This window comes from Anomaloglossus baeobatrachus, chromosome 4, assembly GCF_048569485.1.
Source record: "Anomaloglossus baeobatrachus isolate aAnoBae1 chromosome 4, aAnoBae1.hap1, whole genome shotgun sequence".
Taxonomy (NCBI): domain Eukaryota; kingdom Metazoa; phylum Chordata; class Amphibia; order Anura; family Aromobatidae; genus Anomaloglossus; species Anomaloglossus baeobatrachus.
Genome location: NC_134356.1, coordinates 437,439,366 through 437,453,260, shown reverse-complemented (window position 1 = coordinate 437,453,260; position 13,895 = coordinate 437,439,366). Strand labels below are relative to the sequence as shown.

Below are 13,895 nucleotides of genomic sequence, written 5' to 3'. Positions count from 1 at the left end.
AAGCCATTTATCATTAATTCACTATTACTTTCTGTAACACATCAACATTATTTTATGTTGCAGGAATTTTGTTCACCCCAAGAGATACTGTGAATTGCATACCATTTTTTGAAAATATGACTGATTATGGGAACAAAACCTATCACCTTTATGTGTGTTGTAAGGACATTTTTGAAAGGTTAGTGTGACTAGCATATACCCTTATGACTGTAATAATTAATATAATTGCAAGACAAAAAGGGATTGTCTACTAATCACTTTGCTTGGTCTATGACTTAGCTACTACGTATGGGCCCTCATCCTGTAAAATTTAACTAAAGCATTACATCTACACTGCACATACATGAATAATGGAGACCAAGAAACACAAGCCAAGCTGGCGAGCTCAGTGGATGACTGCTGTGGTTTTGTGAGCTATCCATGTGACATCACTGCTTGAGCCAAAAATGCTACCGGTAATAGGGGGTCTTTGTTTCTGCAAACTAAACAGCAGTAAAGGGAACCTGTCAGCAATATATCACAAAGTAAGCTATTATATACACATGTAGCTCTTTCACAGTCCAGCAGTACCTTTATATGACTAGTCCGTTCCTCCATTACTGAGAAATCAGTGTTTGAATTGATATGCAAATGAGTCTGTAGATCTGAAGCCTCTGTCACTCCAGCTCTATTCCCCACTCAATGCCATATACTCCTGATTGACTAACTGCTCCTTGAACTGAAGTCACACACAACAAGGAGGCGTCATAGAACGATCAACATGGCAGCAACACGTGACAACCCATCATCAACCTGCAACTTCATCACAGGGAACTGATGGGAGTTAGTGAGTGCATGCACTGGCCATCGTGCTAGCTAAATGCAGCTGTCAGGGATTCACGAGGTCATTTAAATACTTAAAAGGGCTGTATTCAAGGTGAGCTCTGATCACTACTGTTACAGGTTCAGAAATATATTCAGGCGGGCTCTACCCTTTTCTTGTGGTGCTCCTATCAGAGGATGGACTCCAGATATAATGAATTATCAAATAACGACGCTCACTGTCATCTTGTTTTTCTGCTGTTACAAACAGATGCCAGCTATGTATCACAGCTGTCATCTGTTCACTATGGAAAGGGATCAGCTCCTGAACCCGCTCTATACAAGTGTGACGCCCCTGGACTATTAGGTCGTCACAGGGTATTGCACAATCTACCCTCCCATGCAGTATCGACCTCCCTCTTGGTTATGGGTCCCTAACCAAATGGTGTTGCCTACATCAGCTAATCAAATCTTAGATACACCCTGCACCACACCCACCAGACACACCGGTAGGCGGCTTGAGTGGAATAGAGTCGCCCACCTGGGGAGTCAGGGAGGGGAGGTGAGTAGTGTAGTTAGTTGGAAGTAAGTGAGTTAGTGAGTGGTGGTTGGAGAGTAACCCTCGAGCTGTGAGGAGCTCTGAGGATGTCGGGAGCAGGGACTTCCAGAGAGAAGCTGTCTAGGTAGCAGACGGTGATCTGGGCCTAGAAGAGTTGGATCCCCGGTCGCAGGGGATCGTGGCAAGGGGCACGGGTCTGTCGAGCAGGACAGCCGGCGGCCTTGCACCATCACCGGGCTGGTGCCATGGCACGACGGGGTACGTGGTCCACGCGTTTGCGAAAACGATTTAGAGAGAAGGGATATCCCGACAACATTCTGAGGAAAGCATACAATGAGGCCAGTGAAAGGGATAGAACGAGCCTATTAATTCCCTCTCCTTCACGTACTGATGATAACCAATTCCGGTTTATCACCACTTACAGTAACGGGTCTCATACACTATTAAAAATTCTTAAAAGACATTGGCCCATTCTTCAGATGGACTCTGAGGTTGGTGATCTGGTCGGCAATTATCCCCACTGCATCTATTGACGGAACAAATCCCTGCAGGACAGACTAGTGCATAGTCATTTCGACCCACCAAAAACCACTACTTGGCTCACACAGAAAACGGTGGGGTTCTTTAGATGCAGTGGGTGCATAGCTTGTCCCGTCATTCACACAGGTGAAACTTTTGTGAGTACTACTACAGGACGGACCTTCCCGACCTTTCCGATTAAAACGTTTATAAATTGTTGCACTGTTGGGGTTATCTACAAGGCCACGTGTTCCTGCTCAATTGAATACGTAGGGAAGACCAAACAGGAACTGAGACGTAGGATAGGAGAGCACCTACGTGATATTGCCAACAAGAGAGATACCCCCCTCTCGAAGCATATTAATTCCACACATGGAGGAAACAACAGAGACCTTATGTTCATGGGTATTGAGTCTATTGCACCACCCATTAGGGGTGGAGACTGGGACAAACGTCTCTTACAGAGAGAGGCATTTTGGATTTACACTTTAAAAACCCAGGCACCACTTCTGGGTCCTGCGCTCGCATGGAAGGCAGCATGTGAAGAGAGCTCCTGCTTCTTTATCAAGACCCCTGCAGTCCCAGCACACAAACCAGCTGATAAAAGGTCGGAAAGAGGAGATAAGATAGTGTGCATGCCCCTCAGACAAAATGGAGAGAAATGTACACAAGAACGGGACTGCAGGACAGAGCCCCCTAACCCAGAGGAATAGTTTCATAGTTTCATAGTTTTTAAGGTTGAAGGGAGACTCTAAGTCCATCTAGTTCAACCCGTAGCCTAACATGTTGATCCAGAGGAAGGCAAAAAAACCCCAATGTGGCAAAAAAGTTCCAATGGGGAAAAAATTTCCTTCCTGACTCCACATCCGGCAATCAGACTAGTTCCCTGGATCAATACCCTGTCATAAAATCTAATATACATAACTGGTAATATTAAATTTTTCAAGAAAGGCGTCCAGGCTCTGCTTAAATGTTAGTAGTGAATCACTCATTACAACATCATGCGGCAGAGAGTTCCATAGTCTCACTGCTCGTACAGTAAAGAATCCTCGTCTGTGATTATGATTAAACCTTCTTTCCTCAAGACGTAGCGGATGCCCCCGTGTTCCAGTCGCAGGCCTAGGTGTAAAAAGATCTTTGGAAAGGTCTCTGTACTGTCCCCTCATATATTTATACATTGTGATTAGATCCCCCCTAAGCCTTCGTTTTTCCAAACTAAATAACCCCAAGTTTAATAACCTGTCTTGGTATTGCAGCCCACCCATTCCTCTAATAATCTTGGTCGCTCTTCTCTGCACCCTCTCCAGTTCAGCTATGTCCTTCTTATATATCGGTGACCAGAATTGTACACAGTATTCTAAGTGCGGTCGCACTAGTGACTTGTACAGAGGTAGAACTATATTTTTTTCATGAACACTTATACAGTTAGGTCCAAAAATATTTGGACAGTGACACAATTTTTGCGAGTTGGGCTCTGCATGCCACCACATTGGATTTGAAATGAAACCTCTACAACAGAATTCAAGTGCAGATTGTAACGTTTAATTTGAAGGTTTGAACAAAAATATCTGATAGAAATTGTAGGAATTGTACACATTTCTTTACAAACACTCCACATTTTAGGAGGTCAAAAGTAATTGGACAAATAAACCAAACCCAAACAAAATATTTTTATTTTCAATATTTTGGTGCGAATCCTTTGGAGGCAATCACTGCCTTAAGTCTGGAACCCATGGACATCACCAAACGCTGGGTTTCCTCCTTCTTAATGCTTTGCCAGGCCTTTACAGCCGCAGACTTCAGGTCTTGCTTGTTTGTGGGTCTTTCCGTCTTAAGTCTGGATTTGAGCAAATGAAATGCATGCTCAATTGGGTTAAGATCTGGTGATTGACTTGGCCATTGCAGAATGTTCCACTTTTTTGCACTCATGAACTCCTGGGTAGCTTTGGCTGTATGCTTGGGGTCATTGTCCATCTGTACTATGAAGCGCCGTCCGATCAACTTTGCGGCATTTGGCTGAATCTGGGCTGAAAGTATATCCCGGTACACTTCAGAATTCATCCGGCTACTCTTGTCTGCTGTTATGTCATCAATAAACACAAGTGACCCAGTGCCACTGAAAGCCATGCATGCCCATGCCATCACGTTGCCTCCACCATGTTTTACAGAGGATGTGGTGTGCCTTGGATCATGTGCCGTTCCCTTTCTTCTCCAAACTTTTTTCTTCCCATCATTCTGGTACAGGTTGATCTTTGTTTCATCTGTCCATAGAATACTTTTCCAGAACTGAGCTGGCTTCATGAGGTGTTTTTCAGCAAATTTAACTCTGGCCTGTCTATTTTTGGAATTGATGAATGGTTTGCATCTAGATGTGAACCCTTTGTATTTACTTTCATGGAGTCTTCTCTTTACTGTTGACTTAGAGACAGATACACCTACTTCACTGAGAGTGTTCTGGACTTCAGTTGATGTTGTGAATGGGTTCTTCTTCACCAAAGAAAGTATGCGGCGATCATCCACCACTGTTGTCATCCGTGGACGCCCAGGCCCTTTTGAGTTCCCAAGCTCACCAGTCAATTCCTTTTTTCTCAGAATGTACCCGACTGTTGATTTTGCTACTCCAAGCATGTCTGCTATCTCTCTGATGGATTTTTTCTTTTTTTTCAGCCTCAGGATGTTCTGCTTCACCTCAATTGAGAGTTCCTTAGACCGCATGTTGTCTGGTCACAGCAACAGCTTCCAAATGCAAAACCACACACCTGTAATCAAGCCCAGACCTTTTAACTACTTCATTGATTACAGGTTAACGAGGGAGACGCCTTCAGAGTTAATTGCAGCCCTTAGAGTCCCTTGTCCAATTACTTTTGGTCCCTTGAAAAGAGGAGGCTATGCATTACAGAGCTATGATTCCTAAACCCTTTCTCCGATTTGGATGTGAAAACTCTCATATTGCAGCTGGGAGTGTGCACTTTCAGCCCATATTATATATATAATTGTATTTCTGAACATGTTTTTGTAAACAGCTAAAATAACAAAACTTGTGTCACTGTCCAAATATTTCTGGACCTAACTGTACCTCTTTTAATACATCCCATTATTTTATTAGCCCTGGCAGCAGTTGCCTGACACTGTCCACTAAAGTGAAGTTTACCATCCACCCATACACCCAAGTCTTTTTCTGTGTCTGTTTTACCCAGTGTTCTACAATTAAGTACATAATCATAAATGTTATTTCCTCTACCCAAGTGCATGACCTTACATTTATCTACATTAAACTTCAATTGCCACTTCTCAGCCCAATCCTCCAATTTACATAAATCTCCCTGTAATATAAAATGATCCTCCTCTGTATTGATTACCCTGCAGAGTTTAGTATCATCTGCAAATATTGAAATTCTACTCCTCATGCCCCCAACAAGGTAATTTATAAATATGTTGAAAAGAAGCGGGCCCAATACTGACCCCTGTGGTACCCCACTATGAACTGAGACCCAGTCCGAGTACGTACCATTAATAACCACCCTTTGTTTCCTATCACTGAGCCAGTTTTTAACCCAGTTACACATATTTTCCCCTATCCCCATTATTCTCATTTTATGTACCAACCTTTTGTGTGGCACCGTATCAAAAGCTTTTGAAAAGTCCATATACACAACATCCACTGCATTTCCCTGGTCCAGGCTTGAACTTACCTCTTCATAGAAGCTGATCAAATTAGTTTGACAGGATCGATCCCTCATAAACCCATGTTGATACTCTGTCATAAGGTTATTTTTCTTGAGATACTCCAGTGTAGCATCTCTCAAGAAACCCTCAAGGATTTTACCAACCGTAGAGGTTAAACTTACCGGCCTATAATTTCCCGGCTCAGTTTTTGTCCCCTTTTTGAATATTGGCACCACATTTGCTATGCGCCAGTCCTGCGGTACCGACCCTGTTATTAAGGAATCTGAGAAGATTAAAAATAATGGTCTATCTATCACAGAATTCAATTCCTGTAGTACTCTGGGGTGTATGCCATCCGGGCCCAGAGATTTGTCAACCTTAGTGATTTCGAGGCGGCGGCGTACTTCCTGCTGGGTTAAGCAGGTAATATTCAAGGGTGAATTTATGGTATCACTGGTCATGTCATCTGCCATGGCATTTTCTTGTATAAAAACCGTAGAAAAAAAGTAATTCAGCAGGTTGGCTTTACCCTCATCCCCTTCCACCATTTCACCAAGACTATTTTTAAGGGGGCCAACACTATCGCTTTTCAGTTTTTTACTGTTTATGTAGTTAAAGAATATTTTAGGATTATTTTTACTTTCTCTCGCAATGAGTCTCTCTGTCTCAAAGTTAGCTAACTTAATTTGCTTTTTACATATTTTATTTAATTTTCTATAATTATATAATGCCTCATCACTACCTACCCTCTTTAATTCTTTTAAGGCTTTCTGTTTTTCTTTTATTGCTTCCCTTACAGCTCTATTTAGCCATAGGGGTTTCCTCCTATTTCTAGCATGTTTGTTCCCATAGGGTATATTTTCTGCACAAGCCCTATTCAGGATGCTCATAAAAGTCTCCCATTTGCTTTGTGTACTTTTATTACTTAGTACATCATCCCAGTTTATTGCACTAAGATCATCTCTCAACCGTTTAAAATTTGCTTTCCTGAAGTTTAGTGTCCTTGTAGCCCCTCTACTATACATCTTACTAAAGAATACATGAAAACTTATTATTTTGTGATCACTATTCCCCAAGTAACCCCCAACTTGTATATTTGATATGCGGTCTGGCCTATTGGTTAGTACAAGGTCTAGTAGTGCTCCCTCTCTTGTGGGGTCCTGTACCATTTGTGAAAGGTAATTATCTTTCATTGTTATCAATGAATAGCCATGCTAAAATGGCTGCAGAGGTGACCAAGCCCAGGAAAAGCAATAAACCTGGTAATCAGCTTACCCAGCAGGAGGGAGGGGGTGAGCAGGAGATAAGCAAGCAGGTCTCAGCATTTCTTACAAGTCCCTAGCAGATGAGGGGGTAAAGATGTTAACCCCTAAGCTTCAGGAAATGCTGGAGCTGACAGTGTCTGATGCCCTGAAGCAAATGCAGGAAGCCATCTCACAGCAATCAGAAAGACTGGCTACAGTGGAGAACAGACTCAGCACTGCGGAGGATGAGTTGGAAGAGGTGCAGGTCGAGCTGCAAAGAGTCACCAGGCTGAACCAGCAACTTGCAGATAAAATTGACGATCTAGAGAATCGCTCCAGACGAAACAACTTAAGAATCATTGGGCTCCCAGAAACTATCACCCCTCATCAGCTAATGGGGATATGCATGGAGGACATACCTCACGCTCTGTGGATTGCTGATACACTCAAGGCTGAAAGGGCACACAGAGTGGGACCCCCAGCCCAGTACACAAGTGCAAACACACCTCCAAGACCCAGGCCAGTGATTGTCAGATATTTGAACCTTGTGGATAAAACTAACATCTTACAAGCATTTCGGAAGAAGACATCCCCCACGGTGGTAAGGGGACATAAGATTCTGATATTCAGTGACTATTCGGCGGAGGTCACAAAGAAAAGAAAAGCCTTCAGCGATGTCTGCACAGAGCTTTTCAGAAAGGAGATAAAATTTGCTTTGCAATTCCCAGCCATCCTTAAAATCTTTGCCCCAGGAGGAGGTACAGAGACATTCACGGCCCCTGATCAGGCAAGACGTTATGTGGACAAGACTTTTGCAAAATCATCACCCCTGGCGAAGAGTGGGATGCTACTCCCCAGAGGGGGTGAGGACATAAAATAGCCCATACAGGGGCAAAATTGCTGATGATTAATGTGGAGTATTGATGCTGTTTCTAAAGGAGCGATGGGGGAGGGGGATTTGTATGGGGGTCTGGAGTTCATGATGTGGGCCTGAAAGCGTTAACTCTACCATAACCCAGACACCCCCAGTCCCTTTCCATATCCCCGCTTTTCCCTTTTTTTTTTTTTCCTTCCTCTTTCCTTCTTCTTTCCCTGTCTTGCCCAACCCCTTTATTATCCCATCACCCAAACAAACACCCCTCCAACACATAACTGCCCCCCTATAACCCCATAACCACACTCCCCTCCCACTCCCTCCAACTACACTCCCTCACCCACAAACTACTTTCCACCCCCTTTGCCACCCACACCCCCTTTGTCACCCACAAACAAACCCTCTCCTGCCCCCCCCGACTACACACTTTCTCCCACCCACAAACTACCACCCACCCCATCCGTCCCAATCAACTCCCCCATCCCATTCACACCTCCCCCCTTTTACGACCCTTCTCCTTCCCATAACCATCCTCTGGACCCCTCCTCCATTTTTCCCTCCTTTCTTCCTTTTGTTTCCTTTTTCTTTCTTTTCTTTTCCTTCATCTCTCCTGGGAATGAGCCTCTCTATACTGGGTCGAGGTTCAACCTACTTTCAGTCCTCAGGGCTTGGGGATACTTGTATATATTTCTGAAGCTATGTTTAGCATGCCTTTAATTGAAGTGTGGAAGCTCAAGAAAGCGAAAATAATTTGAGGAGCGAAAGAGGGATCAGTAGGAGTCCCTTTATACATGCGGGAAAAAAGTGAAGTCCGCAACTGTGTTTTCCTACAAAGGATATAGGATAGCGGTGTTATTTTGTTGGATTAAATGACTTTTTTTTTTTTTTGCACCACCAGAGAGAGATGTGGTGGACAGATTTTAAGAAGGTTTTAGTTAAGATAGGATAAGAAGTAAGATTTCAAGTAATATATAAGGATGCGAATTGTGTCATGGAACGTTAAAGGCCTGCAGTCGCCACACAAAAGACGAATGATATTGAGGCACTTAAAGAAGCTTAAAGTAGACATTGCCCTACTTCAGGAGACCCATTTAAAAAATCAGGAGTTCACCAGAATGTGCAAAATGTGGGTGGGAGAAGTGATGGCATCATCAGCCCAAAATAATAAAGCAGGTGTGTTAATACTACTCCATAAGCAGGCAAATTGTAAGGTAATAACACAGGAAAATGATGGAGATGGGAGAATACAAAAGCTTTGCTTGATACCCCATGTGGACGACTCAAAATCTATAATGTATATGCACCAAATGAGAGTAATAAGATTTTCTTCGAGGAGTTGGAGAGGCAGGTTTTGGAGGACCCTGAGAGGAACATAATAATAGGAGGGGATCTTAATACGGTAATGAACGTCAGAGAAGATAGGTTGGGCACAGGACACAAACGCATGATAGCCAGGACACATGACAGGGTGCTGAATCCATTCACAGAACATACTAGCGTAATAGATGCTTGCTGAAACTCACACCCGGCAGACCGAGAGTACACTCATTTCTCCCACGTCCATAACACATGGTCTAGAATAGACTATTTTCTACTAACACAAGGTCTACTCAACAAAATGAGGAGGATCGACATACAAGATCTGGTGATATCAGATCACGCCCCATTACTCCTAGGCCTAGAAGAGACCTACCCCAAGGGAACAGACATACTGTGGAGATTCCCTTCACACTTAGCCCAGGACGAGAACTTCCAAAAACTGGTGAAAATGTGGTGGCAGGAATATACATGGGATAATAAGGCGCATGAGGAGAACTCCCATTTATACTGGGACGCAGCTAAGGCAGTACTAAGGGGAAGAATAATGGGATATGTGAAAGCAGTGCGAAACAAAACAACTAAAGCATACACTGAAGCCAGCAGAAGGACCAGAGAAGCATACACAAACTACACTAATAATCCATCTACTGGTAATAGGAACAAGTGGATAAAAGAGAAAGCAGAACTTGACTTGTGATTGGACAGGGCAGAGAGGATGAGGGGCCAGAGAATTGCATCACATTATTTTAGATTCGGGAACAAGGCAGGTTCGCTTCTGGCACGAATGGCAAAGGGAATAACTCCTTTAACATCTATAACTCATTTGAGGGACCCATCTGGGGCTAGCCACAATGACCCAAAGAAAGTCAATGACATATTTGGAGATTTCTACAAAAAACTGTATGAACAAGGGCCAGCAAATGACACAGAAGGAGGCAACTTCCTAAACAATCTGTCATTACCCACAATTACGGAATCGGACAGGGAAATGTTAAATGCCCCAATAAAAGAGGAGGAAGTGAGAACAGTTGTGAAAAACCTTAAAAATAACAAGGCCCCAGGCCCCGATGGAATGACGGGGGAATTTTATAAAATACTACAGGAAGATGTTATGCCCACTTTAGTAAAAGTTTTTAACTACACTCTCCAAAATAAAATTCTACTACAGTCTGGCCATATGGCGTATATAAAGGTAATACACAAACAAGGAAAAGACCCCTCGGACCCTTCATCATACAGGCCCATATCGCTGATAAATCAAGACATTAAAATAATCTCTAAAATCCTGGCGGACCAGCTAGCATTGATCCTCCCATCGATAGTAGGACCACATCAAGTGGGGTTCGTTAAAAATAGGTCAGCAGTATTCAACATTCGCACAGTGTTGGCGGTACTAGATGGAACAATAAGACCGGGCCTGATAAAGGGGAACCCTGCGTTATTGACCTTAGACGCGGAAAAGGCCTTTGACAATGTAAATTGGCATTGGTTAGGGATAGTATTAGATAAATTTGGTATAATGGGTACTTTTCGGAACTATATGGAGGCACTTTACGCTACGCCTGAAGCTAGAATTTCCACAATGGGCTTTCTGTCAAAATCTTTTCAGCTACAAAAGGGAACTAGGCAGGGGTGCCCCCGTCCCCTCTTCTGTTTGACTTGGCCCTTGAACCACTAGCCCAATACTTAATAAAAATCAGATGATTTCTCAGGAATCAAGGTGCGGAATAGTGAGATAAAACTAACCTGCTTTGCATACGATATGCTTTTATTTATGTCAGACCCAGACAACCATCTGAAGAACGTAATAGACAAACTGGCGTACTTTGGCTCCTTCTCAGGCTACAGGATAAATATCAGTAAAAGTCAGATTCTATATTTGACATCCCTGGGAAATAGGCAAGGTGAGGGAATAGAAGTAGCCATAGCCCCCCACTACATCACTTATTTAGGAATTAAAATAGGCAGAGACTCAATGTCATTATATAATAATAATAATAATAATAATAATTTTATTCATTTATATAGCGCTATTAATTCCATAGCACTTTACATACATTGGCAACACTGTCCCCATTGGGGCTCACAATCTAGAGTCCCTATCTGTATGTCTTTGGATTATATAGACTTAACTATCCACACCTAATTGAAAATATAACTAAAGAGCTAGACAGGTGGAAAAATCTTTCCCTGTCCCTGTTTGGCAGAGCACATCTGATAAAGATGATCAGCTTCTCCCGCTTGCTCTATCCTCTACAAACTATTCCCTTACTGCTGAAACACACCGATATCAACAAGTTGCAAAAAGCGTTTGTAAAATTTTTATGGCAGGGAAAGAGACCAAGAGTAGCCTACTCAAAGCTGTGTCTACAGAAAAAAGATGGAGGGGTACAAATGCCCATGATTAGATTGTACAACTTAGCGGCGCTTGCCAGACATATAAAAGGCTGGATGTATGGGACAACCTTCTTTTCTAACGTTCAGCTAGAGAGGGAGCTAACAAGCCCTTTTAACTTGGTAGCGGTATTACATATGAAGGTAGATAAAATATCAACGTACGTGAAACAGAGCTGTTTAATAAAGGACACGGTGGGGGCCTGGAGAGCCTGAGAAAACTGTATAGACTCCCTTATTGTCTTTCAAAATTTACCCCGCTGTGGGAGGATCCAAATTTTATTCAAGGGTCTCAAAACAAATTATTTCAAGGATGGAAGCAGAGGGGGATACGGAGGTTGGGTGATTTACTGAAAACTGAGGAGGGGAGAGTTCTGAGCTGGACGGAGGTATCGGAAAAATTTAACATGGAAAATCACCATTACCTACAATACTTACAAATAACAACACATTACACATCAGTGGTAAAAGAGGTCGGGAAGGCTGAGAAGAAGGGGAGTTTTGATGTATTGATTGGTCAGGGAGCAGGACATGAATCCCTTTCAATCATATACCAACGATTGAGAGATCAAGTACAGGGCCCCTGGAAAGAGCAAATATTTAAAACCTGGGAGACTGCTCTAGGCGATCCGGACATCTATGATAAAATTCTAAGGGGGTTGGAATCTGTTAAGAAAGTAATGATAAATGAACAAAGGAGGGAGATGCAATTTAAGCTAGTACACAACGCAATTTACACCTTTAATATACCACATAGCAGCTCACCAGTGCATTTCTTGGACCATTGCCCTAAATGTGGACTCCATAAGGCAAAACTGTTTCACTGCATATGAGAATGCCCACGAGTGAGGGGGGTATGGGAGGAAGCGGTGGCGTACATATTGAGGATTTGGAAAGTAGTTATACCCGTCACCCCTCAGGCCTGTTTGTTTCACTGTATAGAAGCCCCTACGAAAACTGACAGAGCAAGTGCTCACATTCCAGGTGTAATACACGTAGTATTGCTTGTAGTCAAGAAATGCCTACTTAGGAATTGGCAGATAAGACAGACTCCAAGAAATACAGAAATAGTTGATACCCTAAAAACAATGATGGATTCAAAGTGGAACAAACTGGATTCGGAGAAACATAAGGAGAAGTCCACTAAAAGATTCTTCAAAAAGTGGAGGACATTTATTGAGCAAAGCTTCACTCAAACAGAAATCACCCAGTTAATTAAAGCATTTGAACACACGTCTTGGTATCGTGTGGAAGACATTGCAGGGACACTAGGGACACTGAAGGCAGGGAGCATCCAAAGGACCAACTGAATTGAACAAATAGGTTAGGTTGTTAAGTTAAAGATAATTATTGTTAAGATAATTCTATGGAGTTGAAATTGTTGTGACAATGAAAAAGAAAATGATGTAACAGAAGCATTGTACGATCCGGAGATATTTTATGGAATGTAACAACATGTTCTCTTATTGATGATATGTGCTTGCTGACATCAAATAAAATATGTTTTAAAAAAAAAAAAAACAACCCAGGCACCTCTAGGCTTGAATGAAACCCTCACTTTTGGATGCTTTCTGTGATAGGGCAACTCTAGGGCTAGTTAGGGAGAGACGACGACAAGTGGGGGCGCTATGACGTGACGGCTTAGGGTGCCAACCTCCGCGGTTAGGAAGGGTGAGCTTCTAGTGTGGAGTGAGGGATATTTAGGCACTTTTTTCTTAATGCCGCCAGATCCCGAAATCATTGTCCTCTGAACAAACCCCTCCCTTTTGGCCCCCTCCTCTCGTCGGCGTTTATAAGACCATTCCTTGTATCTAGCTGTCCTCTGTTGCATCCAGCCCCTCTTAGATCCTGCCAAAAATACCTATAATTCATCCTGTCTTTAGGTGGCACAGTTGGTTAGACGGTGATTGGGAAGGAGGATGTTGAGTGTTACTGGTTATTACCTGGGGTAATGTGTGGTATGTGAAATATCCACCCCCCCCATCAAAAGGAAGGTAATATCAGTTTAATAGTTATGTGGTGGGATAGTTGGTAAGCATAGATCCCACCACTACCAATTAATGTATTTATCTATTTATCTCTTTAGCACTTTATCCTGTCCAACCACTCCCCTCCTTCACCCTTTTTATGCAAATGTCTGCAATGAATGAATTTTTGGTATAGTCATTTGTTTACATTCTGAATGCACATAGACACCTTAAAAGAGTGATACTCTTTGGGCATGAGTGCAATTATGAAGGAGGGACTGCCTGTGTATTGCACAACGTCACTTTAATATTGCTTTTTGGCGTTATAGAGTGCATGTGATACTGATCTAGAAGGCCTAGTGAGAAGGAATAGGCTCTGACTGGTGGACAATTTGGATTTGTTTCTAGTGCTAAACACCTTGTGGTATTATTTGGGTGTCACTTTTCGTTACATTTTAATAAAAATATTAAAAGTTATACTTTATATTACCAGTGCTATATTGTGTCAACATATTGGTAAATAAGAATCTACATCACGCTAGTTTCTACAT

At 42.6% G+C, this 13,895-nt stretch overlaps 1 protein-coding gene across 2 annotated transcripts in view; it reads left to right on the top strand.

The window, feature by feature from the left end:
• Positions 1-13,895, top strand: part of SLC28A1 (solute carrier family 28 member 1) — a 300,208-nt gene that overhangs the window by 148,926 nt on the left and 137,387 nt on the right. For both annotated transcript variants that reach the window (XM_075345491.1, XM_075345490.1), the window contains exon 17: positions 64-178. In XM_075345491.1, coding sequence (XP_075201606.1) covers positions 64-178 — 115 coding nt within the window. The remainder of the gene's footprint in view (positions 1-63; positions 179-13,895) is intronic.